This window comes from Chaetura pelagica, unplaced genomic scaffold (genome assembly GCF_000747805.2).
Source record: "Chaetura pelagica isolate M959 unplaced genomic scaffold, ChaPel_1.0 scaffold103, whole genome shotgun sequence".
Lineage (NCBI taxonomy): Eukaryota > Metazoa > Chordata > Aves > Apodiformes > Apodidae > Chaetura > Chaetura pelagica.
Window position 1 is genome coordinate 2,496,617 of NW_009953004.1, and position 21,982 is coordinate 2,518,598.

Below are 21,982 nucleotides of genomic sequence, written 5' to 3' on the forward strand. Positions count from 1 at the left end.
TAAACTACACAGCTTTAATTAAACACTAATGAATGATACAAGAGAATGTATACAATTATATACAAATGTGTTCAGATACAGGCAAAAGCCTCTCGCCTCCCCCCACCCCTCTGCAACTCCCACAGCACTTCCCTGAGCCTGGGCAGAGTCCCGAGGAATTCTGGAGCTGCTGCTGGAGAGAGCACAGAGTGATGAGGGTCAGGAGAGCTGGAGGCTGGGGGTCGATGGTGAGGGATGGACGGAGTCCTCCCCGGATGCCGGCCATGGACGGAAGAGAAGGGAAGAAGAAGAAGGAAGGAAGTTGTCTTCTGTGATCTCTGACCTTCCTCTGAGCTTATGTAGATATATGGAATGGAATATCTCTGGCCAGTTTTGCTGTCTGTCTAACTCAGCCTCCTATGGGGGGGTCACAGATCTCCCCGTAGTGTCTGAGCTGGCAGAGTGAAGGTGCCACCTTGAAGACTCAGCAGTTAGAGACACATTCCAGTGTCTTATCAGCCTAGCAGAACACACTGTTGCTAGTTAGAAGAAAGCTTACTGAAGGAAATGAAAATCAGTAAAAAGGAAAATTGGCTTAATCCTGGCTCAAACCAGGACAGGAACCCAGTCTGCATCCTCTTCCTCCCCTCCAGACTCCTTCTTCTCAGAGAAGAAGAGCTCTTCCACATGTATCTGTGGGGTTAGTGGCCGGGGTTTGGCCGTGGTTCGCCGGCACGTCTTGGGCTGCACACAGAAATTCCAAGGGTTAAGGCTCCAGAAGAAACAACAGTGGGTTGACATTGTATGAAGGCACTTCAGAGTCCCACCAGCATAGCCCCAATTCCTGTCACACAGCCAAAAGGCTGGAGGGGTTGAGGAAGAGACAAAAGACCCTGTTGTCAGGGGTTAAAATTCAAGCTGTCGGTTTAAACTGCTGATGTTGGTGAAGATACAGAGCTGATAAATGCTTGGAACATTGATGGCTTTGTGTCAGTCTTGGCCAAGCAGCTCATAGAATGGTGAAGGTGGGAAGAGACCTTAAAGATCATCCAGTCCCAACCTCCTGCCTGGGCAGGGACACCTCCCACCAGCCCAGGCTGCTCCAAGCCCCATCCAACCTGCCCTTCAACACTGCCAGGGATGGGGCAGCCACAGCTTCCCTGGGCAACCTGGGCCAGGCTCTCACCACCCTCATGGTGAAGAATTTCTTCCTAATGTCTAACCTAAACCTCCCCTCTTTCAGTTTAAAAACATTATCCCTTGTTCTGTCACTACCCTCTCTGGTGAAAATTCCCTCCCCAGCTTTCCTGGAGCCCCTTCAGGTACTGGAAGGTGCTCTATGGTCTCTCCAGAGCCTTCTCTTCTCCAGGCAAGGATAGATGTTGCACTCACTGCAGAATAAAGAACAAAGACACTTCCTTTAATGTAATTTAAAATATATAATAAAATTGAATGGTTGGGTTGGAAGGAACCTTAAATATTGGCCAGTTCCAACCCCCTGCATGGGCAGGGACACCTCCCACCAGCCCAGGCTGCTCCAAGCCCCATCCAACCTGCCCTTCAACACTGCCAGGGATGGGGCAGCCACAGCTTCCCTGGGCAACCTGCTTCAGTGCCTTCCTACCCTCCTGGATCCTTCTTTTTTCTACTGGATGTCAAATAAATTGTACTGACCAATGAAATCACTTCTTTGTTTTTTTTGTAGAACCTCGTTCTCATGGCAGGACAAACTTCATTCAGAGAGATGAAAGGAGTCTCAAAATGCAAGAACACCTGAAGAAAAGACTAAAAGACAGACAAGCTAGTGGTCATACTAACAATAAACTTAACAGTCCTCCATCTTCACCACATAAAGTTGTTAATTCTTCCAATGCAACAATTCAGAATGGAAATGGAAAGGGACAGCAAGGGGCAGGAGGACCACTAAAGCAGAAGCAGATAGGAAAAACAAAGGGCAGTCCAGACCCAGAGATGGGAGGTAGGTTACACTGAAAGCGTAAAGTAAATCTAAGTTCTTTTGTAATAGAAAATACTGTCAGTTCGTTGCAAAATGGTTTCTGAAAAAATGGAATCAGTACATTTCTTGCTATTCAGGGTTAGAGAGAGCCTGAAATACTTCCCATTTTTTTCCACTTTTCCTTTAGAAATAATAGTAATATCCAGTTTGTTCATTTGAGATTTATCAAACAAGGTCTTCAGGAAGGTTTAATTTTAAACCTTTTGTTTACTTCTGTGCCTTTCCTGACCTGGGACTGATCCATATTCCAAGTGAGGATGAATAGAGGATGAACTGTGGGAACTTCCATCAAAGAGTTCTGGTGTCATTATCTGTGATACTTTTCAGATAACCAGGAGTTACTGAAATAGGTTTGAGCAACTCTGTACAGGTTTTGTGTCAGTTTTACTCCAATTCAGTATATTATTTTGCTCAAGTGGATGCTGGAGCTTCTAGATAGCTTATGGCCATTCACTTCCATGTACTAAAATGTCTTGTGGACAATTATCTTTGTCTTTCCTGTTGGTTGGAAACAGTGTTCCTGAAATGCAGATTCTTATGCTGATTCCCTAAGTGCTTTGTGCATCTTTTAGTCCTTTTTGTGTGTCTCTTAAATTAAGGGGTCATGTTAGGCTGCAGGGTCTAGTCCTCATCTGTGTCACTGTTGTATTTAACTCCTCTGTTAGGCAAATAAGAGAAATCTGACTGGATATCTTGGGAAGTAAATCGAGGTGGAAGCTTTTATCCAGCTTGATTCAAGGATGAAAAATACACTTGATTAAAGATTTGTCATAATAAAAGTATACTGAGAGGGGAAATTTTTACTGGCAAGCAGAATAATGTCCTGAATGGACCCAGATCGTTGTAAAGGCAGGATTCAGTTTGCAGATGTGAACTTTTTGGTACCTGCAGGGATTTTTAGTGTGCAGTTCTGATCAGGCTGCTTCCAGATTGTGCCTAGACCAAGTGTTTTGCAATAGAAACTCAAGGCAGACACATACAATAGAGAGATAAGATCTTATTGTCACTTTTTAACACCTTGCCTTTTTAGGGGGATGTTTTTTTGTGTTGTAAAATACAATCCATTTATGCTCAGATTAGGAAAATATCCCCTTTGTGCAGGATGTACTAAAAGGCTTTTTGTAACACTGTTAGTTTTGGATAGTTCATGTTTCTACCCCTCAAGCAGCCAAAACAAACAGGGGAAATGAACTTTGCACAATACGTACTATTGTTAAACTCTTCACGAGGTGAACTCCATCTCGTGGTGGCATTTTTGGTGACAGGCTGGTTTACTCTTGGGGTTTTCAGTAATCTGTTTTGTATTGGAAATTGCAGAATCTGACACAGAATCCAAGAAATGTGATACTCACTTGAGCATTGGCAAGCCAGTTGTAAGTATTACCCTTCAAATACCATTCTTTTCTCTGCATATACTTTCTATAAAATGATGTGTCTCATTGATCTCTCTTTCTTTTTTTCTTTATTTTTTTAATAGAGAAAATGTATTTTAGTTGTCAGAGTTTATAGCTGGGAAAGGGCAACCATGCTATGGAAACCCTCTTGTTTCTCAACTGTCTGACTTAGTTTCCCAGCCTGAAAGCTGAGGGTATATCCACTGTTGAAGTTATCTTGTGTACTTGTGAGGGCTTTAGTGCCTTGCAGACCACTGCCTGCTAAATCTGTAGAAGTCTTTCCAATCTTGGAACCATCCTTTGTTCATAGAGAATTCAAGAATATTTGGAATAGATTTTTTTTTTTTAAATAGGCCATCTTTTGATGTTTAGAAATTGGAGCAAATATTTAGACTTATTTAGGAGGTTGGAGTCTGGTGACTTTAAATGTCTAGAACTGCTCTGGTTTTTTTTTGGTGCTGAGGATGCTTAGTGGAACTGCTCTGCAGTATCTGTACAGTAAGCACAGGTTGTGTTCTTTTTCTCCAGCTTTCTAGCTGTTCTTTATTCCAGCAGTATTGCTGCTTCTCACATCTGTAACTTAACTTTGTGCTGTGCTGACTTTGTCAGAGAAAATTTGGAGAATGGGAATTGAGCAGCAAAAAAAGACTCAGACCAAAAGTTTGAGTTGTGAGCACTGAATATCAGAGCCTCTTGCTGTCCTGCATCTTAGTGGGGAAAAAATATTATGTGAGGGAGCTGCAATACAATTAGGAAGTTAAGCTTTCTGAGTGTGCCTAATTGGAGATCTGATGCCAGTGTTCAAGACTCCAAAGCTGCAAATTTGCTCCAGACAAGTGGTGAAAACAGGGCAGGTGACATGGATGTTTTGTCTTCATCCACTGAGACAACACAGTGTGTCTGTGAGTTTGGGCAGTGCTGGAAGGGAACTCTTTGAATGTGGTATTTTAGAAATGAAAAGAGGAAATCATTTAAATTCAAGTCATGACTCAGTATTTCCACTACAAAGGTAGAGAATTCCTCCAGTGAGGAACTTCATAGGCAAACTAGCAAGACCGTGTTATTGACTAATCAACCTTTTATTACAGAAAGCAAACTTACTTGCATTATTTATGCTTTTAATAGGTTTCTGATATACAAGCAAGATCAGCCGTTCTGTCCTGGAATCTCCCAGTTAGTTCACAGAATGGAGAGAGCCATAGTCATAGTCCAGCAGCATTTACATTTGAAGTAGCAATATCCAACAGTGGTAAAAATGGAAAATTTAAATCTGTCTATGTGTAAGTTTAGTTTCTTCCTTTAAGCACAATATTTAAAACCATTAACCAATCAGCAATCTCTCTATCAGGAGCTGTTTGTTGACTTGCAGACCTACCTACTTCACATGAAATAAATGTTAAGTAATATCTCTAAGAGTTACATGGACAATGGAAAATGGGAAAGTTAAATGTGCTCTACATGGTTTTGCTTTTCAATAAGCTTTTATCCTCTGCAGTGTAAGGGAAAGCTGTAACTCCTGGTTGTTGTTTTTCTCCTTTTCACAGTGGGGAAGAATTAACAATTACACTTCCTGATCTCAGACCAGCCACTGATTATCATGCCAGGTATGTTTCTGGGAATGAAATACTTCATGCTTTTGTTGAGATGTTAGTTATGAAACTGCTGTGGCTTCATGAAAAAGCTGTGATCACAAGGAACCTAAGACATACTCTGCAAAAATACTCAGCAACAGCACAGCTGCTGTTGCTATCCAAATTCCCAGTTATCTTCTCAGTTGATAAAAATGTCACCTCCTTTTCTTCCCTGCTACCTCCTCTGTCTCTTCATGTTTCTCAAGTGCAAACTTTAAGTTATCCTGTGTGGGTATTGGTTCAGAACAACCAACACTGGACTCAGTGAAAGAGATGGTTGTAGGCTGCAGGCAGCAGCACATGATTTACCCTAGAACATGGATTTGCAAGTCTGACTTGTCAGCTTGATTTTCAAACTGCAGCAGTGCAAGAAAGGAAGTGCAAACTGGTTGAGGTGGGGAGAGGTGAGATGCTGTGTTGCAGGAGAACAAGACGTGACATCCAGGAGTTGCCCTGCAGAGTAAATAAGCATTATGGGAGGTGTTAAACTGGTCAGGAAAAAGACAAGCTGGTTAATCAAGCCAGGAGAACAATGTGATCCAGTAGCAGAAGAGAGAACATCAATATGCCCAAATGGAAACAGGTTTGAAGCCTTGTTGAAGCAAACTCCAGTTCTTTTAACAGCAGAACAGCTCTGTGTGTGTTGGCCAGTCAGCACAGTGTGGTGTGTGCTTGGTCCCTGGTGTTGCTTTCCATACAGACCAACATTCTTGTACCTGCAACTCATTTAATAAGAGGGATAGTATTTCTGAGAAGTTGTGTCATTGCTTTTCAGAAACAAACATCAATGAGCATGGCTGTTGTAGAGGTTCTGTCCCATTGAAGCACTTAAACTGATAATCACAGAATCACAGAATGTCAGGGGTGGGAAGGGACCTCTGAAGATGATGGAGTCCAACCCCTCTGCCACAGCAGGACCAAAACCAGGGCAGGTCACTCAGAAAGGCATCCAGACAGGGCTGGAAAGGCTCCAGAGAAGGAGCCTCCACAGCCTCTCTGGGCAGCCTGTCCCAGGGCTCTGTCACCCTCACAGCAAAGAAGTTCTTCCTCATGTTGAGCTGGAACTTCCTGGGCTCCAGTTTGAATCCATTGCCCCTCATCCTGTCCCAGGGCACAAGTGACAAGAGCTTGTCCTGCCTTCTTGCTGCCCTCATGTATTGATAGACATTGATTAGATCCCCCCTCAGCCTTCTCCTCTCCAGCCTGAACAGCCCCAGGTCTCTCAGCCTTTCCTCATAAGGTTCCAGTCCCTTCATCATCCTTGTAGCTTCCCTTGGGCTCTCTCCAGTAGATCCCTGTCCCTCTGGAACTGGGGAGCCCAGAACTGGACACAACACTCCCAGGGAGGTCTCACCAGGGCTGAGCAGAGGGGCAAGAGAACCTCCCTCAAAACTTCACTTTATGGCCTGCACAGCTGAGTTAGCCCCTCTCAGTGCCCCTCCTCTTGCTCAACTAAGTGTTGTCCACATCTCAATCTCAAGGTCTTTTTGGTGAAAGGTTAATTCCAAGTCAGGTGTTCTGTTACCAGTCAGTAACACCTGCTGTAGTTTTCATCATCCCTCCCACTTACATTTCACCACTACAATATTTCCACTGTGATAGATGGTAAAAGAAGGATGCCAGGTGGAGTCCTGGCACCTCCATCCCACTGCTCTGTCAGCTTGCCCTGTCTCCCTGAACATAGAACAGATAGTAGTGCTGCTTATGATGTGGGCATCAGGTACTGGAGCCTGGAGCAATACGATAAACTCACTTTTTGTGATGAAAAGGCATGAAATTGTTGTCTTTTGGAGTCAGTGATCTGAAAGAAGAGTGATCCTTCTGTTCCAGAACGTGAGCAGGCTGGTCTGGTTTTGCTGTATCTTGTGATTCAGTGCATTTCTAAAGCTGACAGCTCTGTCCTTAAATTTTCAGGTGTTAACACAATAGCAACATAATTAATTGTCCTTTGTTCAGAGTTTCAGCAACCAGCAGTTCCATCAAAGAATCCATTTCAGAATTAGTGAGTTTCACTACAGAAAGTTGTGAGCCCGACTGTCCCGCTGCACCCAAGCTGATTAACAGAACCAAGAACAGCCTGAGCCTGCAGTGGAAAGTAAGTGCCCCTGTGGGCTATCTTTAAATTAACCTTGTCAAAAATTGAGTGTGTACTTTAGGTGTTGGCTTTTAAGCTGCTCAGTCAAGACTGAAACAATATTTGTTTCTTCCTCTTTCTCTCACCACGTCGTTTCTTGCCTGTGGTGTTAGAGCGATAAGAGTTGGTGGCAGCTCTTTGTGTATGAACTGAGCAGCAGGGAAGTTTTCTTCTGAACTGGCAGCATAGGAAAGGATAAAGCACTTCTATTTTTGCTTGGGGTTGATAAATAGATGCAACTTGAGGTTATAATTCAGAGTTCTCAGAGTTTCACTAAGCAGTTTCCTTGCCGAGGTTGGAGATGTAACTTATTGAATGTGAAGACTTGTTGGTAACCATGGTTTTGTGTGTCTTCCTGTTCATGCTATGACTGTGCTTATACCTGGAAAATGATTTAAAGCTAAATGATTTTAATTAGTTGAATTGTTTGTATAGTCTGTGCTCAGAAAGGAATTGTTCCCAGATGGTGCATCATAACAAGCACAAACATTGCTTGTCTGAATTCTTATGTTCCTTAGACAGATACTGAACACACAGTGTAAGGACACAAGCAAAAAAGCTGTAAAACCAGAATTTGCATTATTTACACAATAAACAGTTCATGTTAAACTGGTTTTAGAATTATTAGAAGTAGTGTAGCAGCCTGGGGAGCCATCAGGAGGAAGGAGTTAAACCTTTGCACTAGCTGCTGGTTTCTACCCTGTCTCACTCCCTTCTGAACACGTGTGTCTGTGCCCACAGCAGAGTTTCAGGCTGGCCAGGTGTGTTTGTGGAAGGGAAGGGAACTTCTTTGTAGCATTTCAGCTCTGCATTAGATACTTTGCTTTAAAATGGAGTTGGGATCTATGATATATTCAGGTTTTAACATGTTGGGGTTTTTTAATTCATGAAAAGATTGATAAACTAAAACTATTTGATTTTAACCTTTTTCATTGTGTCTTTATTTTCAGTCCTCAAATGACAATGGTTCCAAAATAACTAATTTTCTTTTGGAGTGGGATGAGGTAAGTCATAATGACATCTGTAGGCCAATTATACTTAAAAATACTTCTTGCCTAGGTACACCAGCTATTTCCAGTGTAACTGCCCAGACAGTTTGAAACAGACAAGCCAATTAAAAAGCTGGACTAAAACCACTAGCATTGCAGCAATTCAAGCAGACAGTCCTTTGAGATCCTCCAAGAGGACTGTGTAAAACTCCCTCGTTGGGCTCTTGCCATTCAGACCTTCATTAATTCCTAATCTCTGCTTCAATGTAGGAGCATTTGTTGTTTAACTTGAGTAGCTGTCACAAACATCCCCCAGCTTTTGAACTCTGTACTGAAACGTGTTCCAAAGTGATGAAAAAATGTGGGTTTTGTTTTCAACTGCAGTCTTTTACTACCATTTTGTCAAAGCTAAAAACCTCCCAAAGTGTGTTTTGTTTTCAACTGCAGTCATTTAACTACCATTTTACCAAAGCTACAGGGCCAAAAATACACCAGGTGTCTCAATCAAATTGTGATTTAATTCTCAGGAATGCTGGGGATTGCTGCCAGTGTGGCCATGAGGACATCAGCTTGTTACATTCTTTAGGCTTCCTCATTTATGAAATTACTTTCAAAGGGAGTGAATTGAAATGGAGGAAAAATTAAAGTGAAGAAGTTGAGCTTAGCAGGGAGCAGAGAGTCCAAAAAAAGTTAACTCAGGTTGTTCTCACCTTTTTTTAAAGGGGAAGAATGGAGCCTTCAAAGAATGCTACTATGGGCATCTGAAGCAGTATAAACTGACCAAACTCTCTCCTTCTACAAAGTATTCCCTCAGATTAGCTGCTAAAAATGATATTGGGATGAGGTAATGAACACAATGTCTCACACCATTGATACTCTCATCAGCTACACCTGCAGTTGTTAATATGTTTTTAAATGCCTTCCCAGTGGGTTCAGCGAGACAGTGACATACTACAGAGCAGGAATTGTCCCACCAGCTCCAGCACCCCCCATGCTGGTGGAAGCAGGAGTGACCTGGCTGTCCCTCAAGTGGAGCCCACCCAACGGGGTGTCTTCAGATGACTCCCTCACTTACACTTTAGAGATGGAAGAAGAAGGTTCTGTGAGTGCTGGGGTTTTGTTGTAGCTGTAAAAAAGCCTGATAGGCAGTGGGGCTTCAAGAAAATAGAACTCTGTACTTTACTATCAAATGCAGTGCTTGAAAAATAACTGCAACAGTTGGCAAGAACTGCACGTGTTCATGCAACAAAGCTTAAAAAAACATAAATAATTGATCAGCCTGATCTGGTTTTTTGTTTTGTTACTGGATTTTGTCTGTTTTTTTTGTTTTGTCAGTGACTGCATTTGTTCTTATTTTCCCTCCTTTGCAGGGTTATGGCTTCCAGCCACAGTACAATGGAGATGAACTCTCATGCACTTTAAGAAATCTTAGGAGGAGCACATCCTATAAGTTTAGGGTTTGTACTATGTTTTGTTTCTAATTTGGTGGTGACTGGGGGCTTTTCCAGAGTCTGAGCATTTTCATACAGCTAAGGCACTTCCTTTGGAGGCAGCAGAACCTGCAGTACTTCTGTTGCTAGAATAGTTTTTTATGGAATCATAAAAAAGTCAGATTTTTTTGCACTAATGTTGTTTTTTTAAACTGTTGCCTTTTCTGTAGTGGTTTTGGTCTGGCTTTTTCATGGCAGAACTTGATAAATCAGCAGGGTGTTACTTGCCATGTGAGTCAAGCATTTATGTTGTGTTCCATTCCTTCCTGAAACAGCTCTTTGCCTACAACAGTGAAGGAAAAAGCAGCCCTAGTGAGGTGGTGGAGCACAGCACCAGTCCTGACAAACCTGGACCACCAAGTAAACCAGTTGTAAAGGGCAAGATCCACTCCCACAGTGTGAAAGTGACGTGGGGTAGGTGACCTCATGCTCCTTGAGAGCTGCTTGTGTAGGTACAATCACTCAGCAGAGCAGGTTGAAAACCAAACAAACTCAGGCTAATTCATTTGCCTCAGCAGAAACACTTTGCCTCACTAAGTACTTGCAACTTGGGTTGTTTTGGGGCTGTAGTACCAAAGTAATGTTTTCCATCATTCCTTTTAGAGAAGCAGTCAAAGCTTGTAAGAGTCAAAGTCAAAGTTGTAAGAGCCTCAGTCTCTAGATTTGTGTAAATAATTCTTATGTGCTTTTAAAAAAGTACAAGGTGATACCTGAAATTGGCAGTATTTTCCTAGTGACTCTTCTTCCTGATATAATCATGATTAATGTTGTTGTCATGAAAATAATGTTGTTGTGGCCCCAGGAGCTCCCAGTTTTCTGTCTGACTTGAGCTTTCCACTCAACTCTGTTCTACAGTCAGTGACTGTGCTCTCTGGAAGAGCTGCCAACAGAATAATGCATTGCTTTTCAATCTGCTGCAGTTGATTTGAAGATGTTGATTTCTTTCAGAACCACCCAAAGATAATGGAGGATCAGACATTTCAAAATACTTTTTGGAGATCTCAGAAGCATCACTTGGTAAGGAGTCACCTCTCAGCACTAACTCTTAACTCTTAACACTCACTAACACTTACTGCTTTAGCAATGACTCCTCTCTTTTCACCCGTGTATATATTGTGCTGTACCTGTTTCCTGCATGATTGACCATTAAAATTTGATTCTGTGGCTTGATAATCTTAATAATTGTGTGAGAATTTTCAAGGCTGATTTCTGCAAAGGTTGTGGAGTGCCAAGTGTGTTCTTCCTTTCCTCAGGCAGCAGGTGGGACACCATCTACAGTGGTTCCCAGAGAGAGCACGTGTGCGATCATCTCAAGCCTGGCACTTCGTACAGAATGAGAGTTCATTGTGTCAGTAAAGCTGGGGAAAGCCAGGTGAGAAAAAGGAGAATGGAGTTTGCTTTCTCTTTTTATGTTGTAGTGAAATGTTGCTTTGTGTTTTCCATTCTAACCCTTGTGTGTGTTGCTGCCAGGCTTCTGATGTTACAACTGTTACGACATCGGCGGTTCCTCCAGGGCCCTGTCATGCTCCGTGCCTGGCAGGCAGAGCTAAGCCCAAGGAAATCACTTTGCAGTGGGGTAAGCTCCAGTCTTTTATGAGCAACATGTTTTCCTGAATTTGAAATGTCAGAACAAAAAACTGAAAAAGCTGCAGACTCTTCAGTGTCCCCCCATGCTGACTGCCTCATTACCAACACGCATTTGGCGATTCAAAAACCAACCCTCCTTATCTCATTTGTATCTCAGTTAAGGAGACCATCAAAAAGTAATGAAGATCCACTGTTGTTGGAAGGAAATCTATGGAAAATACCTGAAAATCTGATGAAGGCCATCTTAAACTCATCAGTATTTGGGGGAAGAAGCAAGCTTCATCAAGTGCTTCTGCTCAGATACATGATAAAAGCTTGCAGTCTAACTTTTGGAATTCATCTGATGCAACTTCTAGTTTGGGAAAGCTGGTTAGAAACTACTTAGAAACAAAAATGCTTTGTGAAAAAAAAACAACTCTCTTTTTTTACTTCCTAGGCCCACCATCCATAGATGGAGGTTCTGACATCACAGAGTATATTGTAGAGATGGCAAACTCTGAAGAGGAGGAACACAGACAAGTCTATCAGGGCCCAGCATCTGAATGTGTAGTAACCAACCTGCTGCCAGGGAGAACATACTGCTTCTGGGCACGAGCAGCAAACAAAGTTGGGGTAACCACTGCACTCATCCAATTGGTTTGGGGTTTTGGTTTCTTTTTTTACACAAGAGCTAGTGATCTACTCTTTTCTTACCAGCCTGGTCATGTTTTGTAGCTTCTGTGTTGTATTTATGTTGAAGGAGCAACATTTCTTGCAGCAGTAAAAAAAATGATTTAAAGAAGATTCCATAAATTAGGGCTGAAGGAAGGACAGGATGTGCCTGACTAAGGGCATGTTCACTGTGTGTTGCATTTCTGTTGTTACTGGGTTAATGTCAGAACCAAATGTAATTAGTCCAAAGGTAGTGCTAAACATTCTCTTGCTCCTTTTAGTTATTTCTTTGCCCTGTGAAGAAACCCCTTAATGTTTATGCCTTAAGAAACTGCTGCATGACAATGAGCCTGGACTCTGCAGATCAGTGGTGTGGGAGCAGTCATGTAGAGAGGGGGATGCTCAAACAATGCCAGGTTTGAAAAAGGTTGGGATAAGTGTTTGTTGCATTAAAAAGTCTGGCTGAAATAGTACCCAGCTGCTTTTGGCAGCCAGATCCTGACTGCAGAGGAAGGAGGAGTTAAAAATCCATGGCAGTGGGAGGTAGCAGGATTACAGATACCCAGTAGGGAAGGGGCCAGTTTATAGAGCAAACTACTTAAAAGGAATTTTAAATGGTGCTGTGAAAACTAAGCACTGAACTCTTCTATTTATTTCTCTATCGAGTTAAATATACTTAGTTTTCTTCAGCTCAGGGGCTGGCACATCAGTTTTTGCTCAACTGCTGTTCATGCTGTTGTACTTCCTTGCAGTTTGGCCCCCACTCTGACAAAGCAGAGATCTCCACTGCTCCAGGACCTCCTGATCAATGCTGCAAACCCTTGATAACTTGTAAAAGTGCAACTTGTGCTGTGGTTTCGTGGGAGGTAAGTTTCAATCATTTTCAAGAATACAAAAGTTGACATTTGGCTTTTAGGCTTGTTAGGGACATGTGTATGAGGCACAGGGAAGAAACAACAGATGCTGAGGTGGAATTTTTTAAGCACATTCCTTTATCCAGGTGTACATTTGTCCTGTAAATTTTATCAGTTCTGAACTTCTATCTTAACTGAATAAATTGGGTGATATTTAGTTCCTCTCATGATATGGTAACTAATGGGTATTGAGTTCATCCAGGTGGTAAGAGATTGAGATTCATTCTCTGCTCTGCTCTGGAGACAGGCTGGGAGAGCTGGGGTGCTCAGCCTGGAGAAGAGAAGGCTCCAGGGAGACCTTAGAGCACCTTCCAGTGCCTGAAGTGGCTCCAGGAAAGCTGGAGAGGGGCTTGGGACAAGGGCAGGGAGGGAGAGGACAAGGGGGAAGGGATTAAGTCTGGAAGAGGGGAGATTGAGGTGAGACATGTGGGGGAAATTCTTTGGTGTGAGGGTGGTGAGAGCCTGGCCCAGGTTGCCCAGGGAAGCTGTGGCTGCCCCATCCCTGGCAGTGTTGAAGGGCAGGTTGGATGGGGCTTGGAGCAGCCTGGGCTGGTGGGAGGTGTCCCTGCCCTTGCAGGGGGTTGGATCTAGATGATCTTGAAGGTCCCTTCCAGCCCAAATCAGTCTCAGATTGAAAATTCTGGTTTGTTAACTAACTGTGTTGTTAAAGCCACATCTCTAGATGGACACCTCTTAACAAGCTGTCCTTGTCTGTGGCGAAGAAAAACTCGGGTTTCTACCCAGTGCTCCTGTTCCAGTGCCTGTCCAGAGTCGTGTGTGGTGAATGTGTGTGTCTGCAGTGGCTGAAGGAGAATTTATCACTTGCACCCACAGAGTCCCTCGTGCAATGGGGCAGAGATCAGTGAGTACAGGCTGGACTGGGGACAGGTGGAAGGATCCATGCATATCATTTACACTGGCCCCTGCCAGAGCTTTGAAGTCAAAGGTCTCACACCTGCAACCACCTATTATTGCAGAGTCCAGGTATGAAAAGCCTTTTGTTGTGTGTTACTGAGCAAATGAGCAGGTCCAGACAGCCTGGGGAGATCAAGGTGTGTGCAGCAGACAAGCTGTGGTGTCTCCTTCCAGGCCGTGAACGTCGCTGGAGTGGGGCTGTTTGGTGAGACTGGTGTGGTGACAACCCCAGCCTCTGTCCCTGCAGCTGTGTCACTGCTGCATCTACTTGAAGAAGACCAAATGGAGATTTCTCTTCCTCTCTCCACGTGCCTTGCAATTCAGTGGGAAGAGCCTTGTTGTCACGGGGCAGAGATCACTGGTTATAATATTGAGTATGGGGAGAAGCAGCTTGTGAGTGTTGGCAGAACCACAAGCCATGTTCTTGAGGACCTGCTGCCTGACACTCTCTACAGGTAATAACTCTTACTCTGAAACCACATCTGTAGGATTTTGAAGCAATAGCCTTGAGGGTGGTGTTTTACATTTGGATCAATCTTTTATTCATTTTTTTAGCCTGTTTCCCTCATTCACTCTGCAGCCCCAATAAAAACCAAAACCAATTCTCATCTCAGAACCTACCCAGGATGGTTTTTAGCAGCCACAGTTAAGGTGAACATTCTCTCTCACCAGCCAAGGTTTTATTCCAGTTTTTCTGGGCTTAGAATATTTTTATTCTGGAGCATTGCACAGAGTGGGATGATCAGGACCTCACCAGAAGAGGATGGATGTGCAGAGCAGAGCAGCTGTCCCTGGGTCTTAGGCTTGGCCAAAGCTTAGTCCAGATTATGGATCTTCAGCATCAATGGGAGACCAAAGGTTCAGGTGAACATGGAGGACCTGGGAGTTTGTTCACTGAATAGAACAAACCTGAACAATGCTGAGAAACCCTGAGGCTTCATTATACTCAAAAACAATGTAATGATATTGTCTCCTTTTGAAGTAGATTATTTTTGTAGCTAATTTCTAACTGCATTTTAGTTGCTTTATTGTTTGTGGTTACAGTCTTGAAAAAAATTTAACTCTTGCCTTCTTACCTGGCCTTTTTTTCAGGACCTCAGTAAATTAACCATACAGCTGCTCTTCTCACATTTCTAGAATTAGAATACAGGCTGTGAACAGCTTTGGAGTTGGGCCTTTCAGTCATTCCATTAAAGCCAAAACGAAACCACTACCTCCTGACCCTCCTCATCTTGAATGTGTGGTCTTCAGCTACCAGAGCCTCAAACTCAAATGGGGTGAAGGTCCCAGCAGAGCTTTAATTACCAACCCTACACAATTCAACTTGCAGATGGAGGACAGGTTTGGCAGGTAAGATAATCAGGACATGAAGGATATTGCAGCTTTACAACTAGACTTTGGAAGTATTCCCACCTTTCTTTGCACTTGTGAGTCATCTGGGCATCCCAAAGTTTGCCCCTCAGTTGGCATTTTTTGCATCTTATCTTCCAACCAGAAGTGCTGTTGACAGCTGTTGCACTAGTGTTGGACTTGTAAGCAGTGAATACTATTTACTGTTTAAATAGTAAGATCTTACCTTCTCCCTGTGCTCCTTCCAGTTCTTCCCTGTGAGGGTGGTGAGAGCCTGGCCCAGGTTGCCCAGGGAAGCTGTGGCTGCCCCATCCCTGGCAGTGTTGAAGGGCAGGTTGGATGGGGCTTGGAGCAGCCTGGGCTGGTGGGAGGTGTCCCTGCCCATGCAGGGGGTTGGAACTGGATGATCTTTCAGGTCCCTTCCAACCCAAACTATTCTATGATTCTATGTTGCCAATTTTCTAACTTCTTGGCAATTCCAAGCTGCAGCCCAGTTAGCACAGAAGGAAGGTGGGGTCACAGCTCTCCTGGGGCTGGGACTTACAGTGGATCTGGAGTGTACAGGGGTCATTCCTTGGTTCCAGTGGAGAGTCTGCCCATGGAATTTGGGAGGTAGCTGTGTGTGGCTGCAGTGCAGTGCCCTGGCAATGCTTCCTGAATGGAAATGAAGACCCCCTGGTACCTCTTGCTGATTTAATGCTGGTCAGGAACTGCTGGGGACAAGAGCAGAGCTCGAGCTGCCCCACCTTCCTCCTGCTTCTCTGTGGGTGCTGGGGCACCTGAGGTGTCTTGTCACTTGTGTGTGCCTAAGGTAGAGATGAAAATGTTCCACTTCATGATGCTGACATACACATTTGTGGTTCCTGACTAGTATTAATTTGTCTACATCCTGTTTTGTTTTTTTTTTCCAGATTTGTTACTGTTTATAATGGTCCTTGTCACACCTACAAGGTACAGCGACTCAGTGAATCCACTACCTACTACTTTAAAATCCAGGCATATAATGATGCTGGAGAGGGAGAGTTCTCTGAAGTTTATGCTTTCACTACAACCAAGTCTCCACCTGCATCTCTTAAAGGTGAGCTCACCCTGCACTGGAAGCTTCTGTAGGGTCTTCATGTACTAGATTGAAGGCCACAACCTGACTGTTCCCACTCCAGCCTCTTTCCAGGGCCTCTGTGGGACAGAGAACAGAAACCAGTTGTGATGGGCTTTACTTTATGGCATGAAGGGCTCATCTGGGGTGGGACCAGTGTGTGCTCACCCCCTACATCACAGCTCTCCCAGTCCTGACAGCAAGGATTTCCTCTGCCCTTTTTCAACTGAAAAGTAATTTTTCCAGGTTATCTGTCATTTGATGGAAGTCACAACAGCACATGGGGAAATGAAAACACAAATAATTCCTCTGCTCATCATTTTCTAATGTGAACATTCGAGACTGCCATGAGAGAGACTCATTCTGGAGCTCTGAATGCTAATTACCTGCAGGAAAATTGGCTGACTCAGCTGTGTCTGTAAGATGTAATTTCAGCCCTGCAGATAAATGCTGTTTTCTTGAGTGAGTTGAAAGTGCTTGCTCATCTGTACAAGCATGAGATGTCAGCAGCTCATTTGTCAGCTGGAAAATAAGTACAAGTGGAACCTTCAAATATTACAAGGATGGATTTTTTATGTCATGGAAGGGGAAACAAATCTTAATGGCTTAAAATTACTGTTACCTCTAGGCCATAAACAAATATATTGGGTAGACTTTTTGGAAAAGCTTTGGATTCTCACTGACCAGTCACTTGGGTTAGAACTGAAACCTTTTCCATGGAAAATGTAGCACAGCAAAGCTGCTCCAAGCCAGAGTGGGGAAAACTGCCCTGTTGTCACTGAGACCAGTGCTCATTTGCTATATTAACTGTGAAAATGAGTCACTAATAATTGGTGACTTGGACCCTTTTTTTTCTGATTGAAAAAACAGGGACTTTTGTAGAGACCATTGTTCTCTTTCTCTAAAATGCCAACAAATCACTTGTGTTGTTTTTTCTTTCCCAAGCACCCAAAGCAAATCAGCTGGAAGAAAACACTTATGAAATCACGTGGGAACCTTTACAGCCCATGAAAGGAGACTCCATTGTTTACATCCTTCAGCTTGCTGCTGGGAGGGAGTTTGATCAGGTACCTTGTATTTCACATCATAAACTTCAGGGGGTTTTATTTTGAATAAGTTATTGCAAAAGATGATGTCTGTGAAGGTTCACACTCTGGTGATGCTAGTGGAAGGGGTACTTTGCATTTTGGCAAGGGGGTCTGTACAGTCCTACTTCCAGGGGTGCTTCAGTTTGTGTCTCAGGCAGTTTCTCTCAATGAGGCTTAAGTTTGTGATCATAGAATCATGGAAGGGTTGGAAGAGACCTCTCGAGATCATTGAGCTGGATCCCCCAGAGCAGATCACAAGGGAACACATCCAGATGGGTCTTGAAAGTTTCCAGAGAAGGAGACTCCACAACCCCCTGGGCAGCCTGTCCCAGGGCTCTGTGACCCTCACAGCAAAGAAGCTTTTCCTCATGTTGAGGTGGAACTTTCATGCTCCACTTTGTGTCCATTGCCCCTTGTCCTATCACAGGCACCTCTGAAAAGAGACTGGCTCCTTCTTCTTGACACCCACCCTTCAGATATTTGTAAACATGGATAAGATCCCCTCTCAGTCTTTTCTTCTCCAGACTAAACAGCCCCAGGTCTCTCAGCCTTCCCTCAGAACACAGATATTCCAGGCCCTGAATCATCCTTGTAGCCTCCACTGGACTCTCTCCAGTAAATCCCTGGCCCTCCTGAACTGGGGAATCCACAACTGGACACAACACTCCAGATGTGGTCTCACCAGGGCCGAGTAGAGGGTGAGGAGAAACCTCCCTTGACCTGCTGGCCATATTCTGCTTAATGCACCCCAGGATACCATCGGCCTTCTTGGCCCCCAGGGCACATTGCTGCCCCATGGAGAACTTGTTGTTTACCAGGAATACCAAGGTCCTTGTCCAGCAGATCAACTCCTAACCTGTCCTGGTGCCTGGTGTTATTCCTCCCCAGGTGCAGGACTCTACACTTACTCTTGCTGAACCTCATGAGGTTCCCCTTTGCCCATCTCTCTCCCGTGGTGGGTCAGGACCCCTTCCAGCTCAGGGTCCTGCTGCTCTGCCTCTTCATGACATCCATGGTTGCCCCAGGTTGTTTTTTTCCCCTGTTGACCCTTGAAAAAGCAAGTGCCTGGTCAGACAGGCTTGAGGAGTCACTGCAGGATGCTTCTCCTTCCCTGAGCCTGGCAGCCCAGGTCTCTGTGTGGGGCAGCAGCAGGAAGCTTGGCATTACCCACCAGAAAACAAGTCATAAATCCTTCAGGAAGAAAAGCTGAGGTTTTTATTAAGTTGGCTTGAAGAGAAGGGACTCCAGGCAGCCTCCAGCTCTGCGGGTGTTTGAAAAATAGGCCGGGAGGTGTTGTGAGGAACCCCAGCTCAGGTGGGTCTCCCTTCTCCTCCTGCCCAGGTGTACAAGGGGCCCGAGTCCTCCTGCCGCCTCACAGGCCTGCAGACCAACTGTGAATATCGCGCCCGCGTCTGCGCCGGCCGCCAGTGCCAGGACCCTGCTGGCTGCCAGGAACTGTACGGACCCTACAGCCCCAGCACGGTCTTCTCATCTCAGAAGCAAGAGCTGGTCCCAGAGGGTGCTGCCCTCACCTCCCAGCTGGCAGAGACCAAGCAGACGCTGCGCGAGGAGCGCGTCATCGCCATCGTCCTGCTCTGCGGCTTCGCCGTGGTGGCCATCCTCTTTGCTGTGGTCATCCAGTACTTTGTCATCAAGTAGAGGCAGAGCTTGCTCAGCCCTCAGCTTTTTTCTTTTTTTTTTTCCTGCTTTTTTTTTTTTGTTGTGTACAGAAGCTATTTCGGGTATTTATGGTTAGTTCTAATGGAAATCCTGGCTGGAAATGTATCCCTGCCCGCGTTCCCCGCTGGCCGACGGCGAGGCTGGGCTGGCAGAGCCTTCCCACACCCTGAGAGCAGGTTCCTTGCTGGAAGGTCCTCTGTCAGCAGGCTCAGCTGTTCAACAGGACAGCAACAACTGCCTTAGGGTGCACACCGTGGGGGGGAAGGGGTGTGCACACACTCCCTCTCTCCAGATGGGAAGCCTGTTAGAGGGAGGAGGTGTTGGTAGGACAGGTCCTCCTGGAGTCCCACCTGGGGCAGGTTCAGTCAGGCCTTGCAGGTTGGAACACAAGGTGCAGCAACACCAACACTTTGGCTTCCAGCAGCACTGCATTGCAGAGCATCACTAGAGCAAACCACATCTCATCTCCTGCAGGAGGAGAAGCAGAATCTTGCCTTTGACTTCGCCATCTTGCTACTTTCCAGTTATTTTTTTCCCAGACTTTGGATCCAGTAATAAATCATGGGGGAGTGTTGAAGGTAGAGGGTGCCAGCATTTTTGAGAGATTCAATCCCAGGAAGTGTTTAGCAGGGTGTCATGCACACCCAGCCAGGGCCTGGGGCTGTAACAGGGCAGGCCAGGCCCCTTGGTACAACCATTTCTGCCTGAAATGCTGCCTGCTGGTGCTGAGCAGCTGGTGGCCCAACCCACATTTCACTCTCAGTGCCTGAGAGAAAAGTAATTTCCTGTGCTTCTGCTGAAAGCTTTGCAGTCTTCTCAGAACAGCACAGGTCTTGTCTTTAAGGAGAAAGAGTGCATTTATGATAAATGTTACACTATTTGGCTCAAACTGAGCAAATGTTGGTTTTTTTGTACTATTATTAACCTAAAAAATAAAAAAAGCTCCACCTGCTTTTGGATGCCCTTCTAACTTAATCTGAATGATCAAATTGTACATGAAAGAACTCTTTTTTTTTTATTATTAGATGACATTTATACAACGTTTTAAATGACTTTGCTATCCCAGGGGTAGCAGCTTCACATTCCATGGTTTTCTAGATGGGAATGTCCAGCCTGCTATGAACTTTTCTGAAGCTCATCCTGTTTGTCTGGGGATGGGGAGGGGGTTGGGGGGATCAGCTTCTTCTTCTTCAGAGCAAACCATTCTGAAAGCTGCAACTCCCCAGTTTCAAAGGTGGGTCTTCCCAAAAAAAGCAAACCCAAACCGTGGGCAACGTGCCACAGAAAAGCAGATTGAGCACGGGGCTTTTTTTGCAAAGACTTTTATCATAAGACATCAGAGAGCCCTGCACTTGGACGTGGGCTGTTGGATGTGTCAGTGCTGCAGGCTAAAGTGTTTCCAGTCGTTAATTAATCACTTTAAAAGGGTCTTTCTCCTAATGGCAGTTGATGAATCATGTTCCGTTTCTAGTTCTTGTATTTCAGATGTGGAAAAACCTAAATTATGACCTAGTCTCTCTTCATACTCTTTATAAAAAAAACAACAACAAAAAAGTAGATTTATGGTGCAATCTGAAATTAATCTTTTCAAAAATATACTCTTCATTTTGTACTCTATTTATTTTGATTAAAAGTCCTTGGGGGGTGGGGGGGAAAGAGGGGGAAGGAAAATAAATGTATGTTTGAATGTATTGTTCTACTTGTAGCAGAACTTTAAGTTAATCATTTATTATTATATCATAGAAATCTCTCCCTCCAGTGTTGGAAAGAGTTTTATACAGATGTTAGTCTTTAGTTTGCAGGAGAGTTTTTGACAATCTTGTCTGTTTCTCTTCCTGGCCTCCTTTTAGCAGATAAAGCTGCCTCCAGCAAAACCTCTTGTTGCCAAAGGGTTTGGCTCTTAAAACAAAGCCTGGAGAGGTTTCTTGGGCAGTGATACTCCTGATGGTTTTTAAAAGAGAAATTAGGATGGCAGAGTAAATACTAACACAAGTCAGGACTCCTAAAAAGTCAACAGAAGTTCTTCTGGAATTGCCACAGAACAGTCCAGACACCACCAGACACCACGTTCCAGAACCATGTACCCTCGTGGCATTAATGTCTTTAGGTATCTTCAGTTTCCTTGTATTGTAATTTTGAGGTATCTCAAACTTATGTTAAAGCTGCCATGCATTGTATTACTAAATTGTAACTATCAAATAGATAATATATTTAATACAGCCAATAAATAATACAAATGTATTCAGATTTGACTGCCGGGCTGGTTGTCTGTTCTTCCTGAGTTTGGTTAGTGTGTGGTTTAAGGTGGAGAGACTTTGTGTTCTTCTCTGTCTTTAAGAGTTGCCTTAAAAAAACCCTTTCTGGCAGCGATTTGCAGGGGCCTCAGCCCAGCACTGTCCCCCTGCTTGCTGGGAGCCACCAGCTGGCCTGGCTTCAGCCTCCTTGGCTTCTGTGGGAGCAAAGTCACTTGAATTGCTCCACAGGTCTGTGCTGAGCTCAATGTCTGGTCCTCAACACCACAGGCAAGTCCCTTCACAGGAGCTTTTGGAGAGTGAAACCCGTGCTGGTGAGTCCTGTGAAGAGCAGAGCTCAGCCTGCCCCTGTGTGCAGGAAGAGTGTGAATCCACTCCAGCTTCCCTGAACTGCTCCGGCCCTACCTGAGGGAACACCCGGTAGCCGAAAGGAGCAACCTCAGAACTTGTTCCAGACTCCACGTGCACCACCTGCCCGGGTTTTATCCCACGACACAGCTGGGGTGGTGGGACTGCAGCAAGTGCTGAGCAGCTGATGGGGAAGAGCCACGTTCTGTCCCGGGGGGAGAAGAAACCTCCTCACTGCTGCTCAGGCTCCTGCAGCACCCACCTCCCCTGCAGTGCTGGAGGTTGCCCAGGGCTCTCCTGAAGCTGCGTGACATGAGGTTGTGCAGCCGGGGGTTGATGGAAGCCCCCAGGTAGAAGAGCGGGCGGGTCCGGGTGTTTTGGGCCCGGGAAACGGCGGGTCCGGGTGTTTTGGGCCCAGAGAAGCGGCGGGTCCGGGTGTTTTACGCCCAGAGAAGCGGCAGGTCCGG

At 44.8% G+C, this 21,982-nt stretch overlaps 2 protein-coding genes across 2 annotated transcripts in view; both read left to right on the forward strand.

Annotated features, from left to right (window-relative positions):
- The window catches only part of LOC104387796 (fibronectin type-III domain-containing protein 3a-like), a 29,865-nt gene extending 10,971 nt beyond the window's left edge, over positions 1-18,894 (forward strand). The window contains exons 5-25 of the mRNA XM_009996586.1: positions 1,685-1,957; positions 3,314-3,369; positions 4,516-4,670; positions 4,935-4,994; positions 6,978-7,116; positions 8,106-8,159; positions 8,867-8,988; positions 9,072-9,246; positions 9,515-9,601; positions 9,910-10,048; positions 10,583-10,651; positions 10,888-11,006; positions 11,105-11,210; positions 11,658-11,833; positions 12,625-12,738; positions 13,621-13,770; positions 13,876-14,156; positions 14,839-15,051; positions 15,963-16,129; positions 17,093-17,214; positions 18,577-18,894. Of these exons, the coding sequence (XP_009994888.1) occupies positions 1,685-1,957; positions 3,314-3,369; positions 4,516-4,670; positions 4,935-4,994; positions 6,978-7,116; positions 8,106-8,159; positions 8,867-8,988; positions 9,072-9,246; positions 9,515-9,601; positions 9,910-10,048; positions 10,583-10,651; positions 10,888-11,006; positions 11,105-11,210; positions 11,658-11,833; positions 12,625-12,738; positions 13,621-13,770; positions 13,876-14,156; positions 14,839-15,051; positions 15,963-16,129; positions 17,093-17,214; positions 18,577-18,894 (3,095 nt within the window). The remainder of the gene's footprint in view (positions 1-1,684; positions 1,958-3,313; positions 3,370-4,515; positions 4,671-4,934; positions 4,995-6,977; positions 7,117-8,105; positions 8,160-8,866; positions 8,989-9,071; positions 9,247-9,514; positions 9,602-9,909; positions 10,049-10,582; positions 10,652-10,887; positions 11,007-11,104; positions 11,211-11,657; positions 11,834-12,624; positions 12,739-13,620; positions 13,771-13,875; positions 14,157-14,838; positions 15,052-15,962; positions 16,130-17,092; positions 17,215-18,576) is intronic.
- A 2,933-nt stretch (positions 18,895-21,827) lies between these two features.
- TAF9B (TAF9B RNA polymerase II, TATA box binding protein (TBP)-associated factor, 31kDa) overlaps positions 21,828-21,982 on the forward strand; it is a 4,136-nt gene continuing 3,981 nt past the window's right edge. Inside the window, exon 1 of the mRNA XM_009996617.1 lies at positions 21,828-21,865. Within this exon, the coding sequence (XP_009994919.1) occupies positions 21,828-21,865 (38 nt within the window). The remainder of the gene's footprint in view (positions 21,866-21,982) is intronic.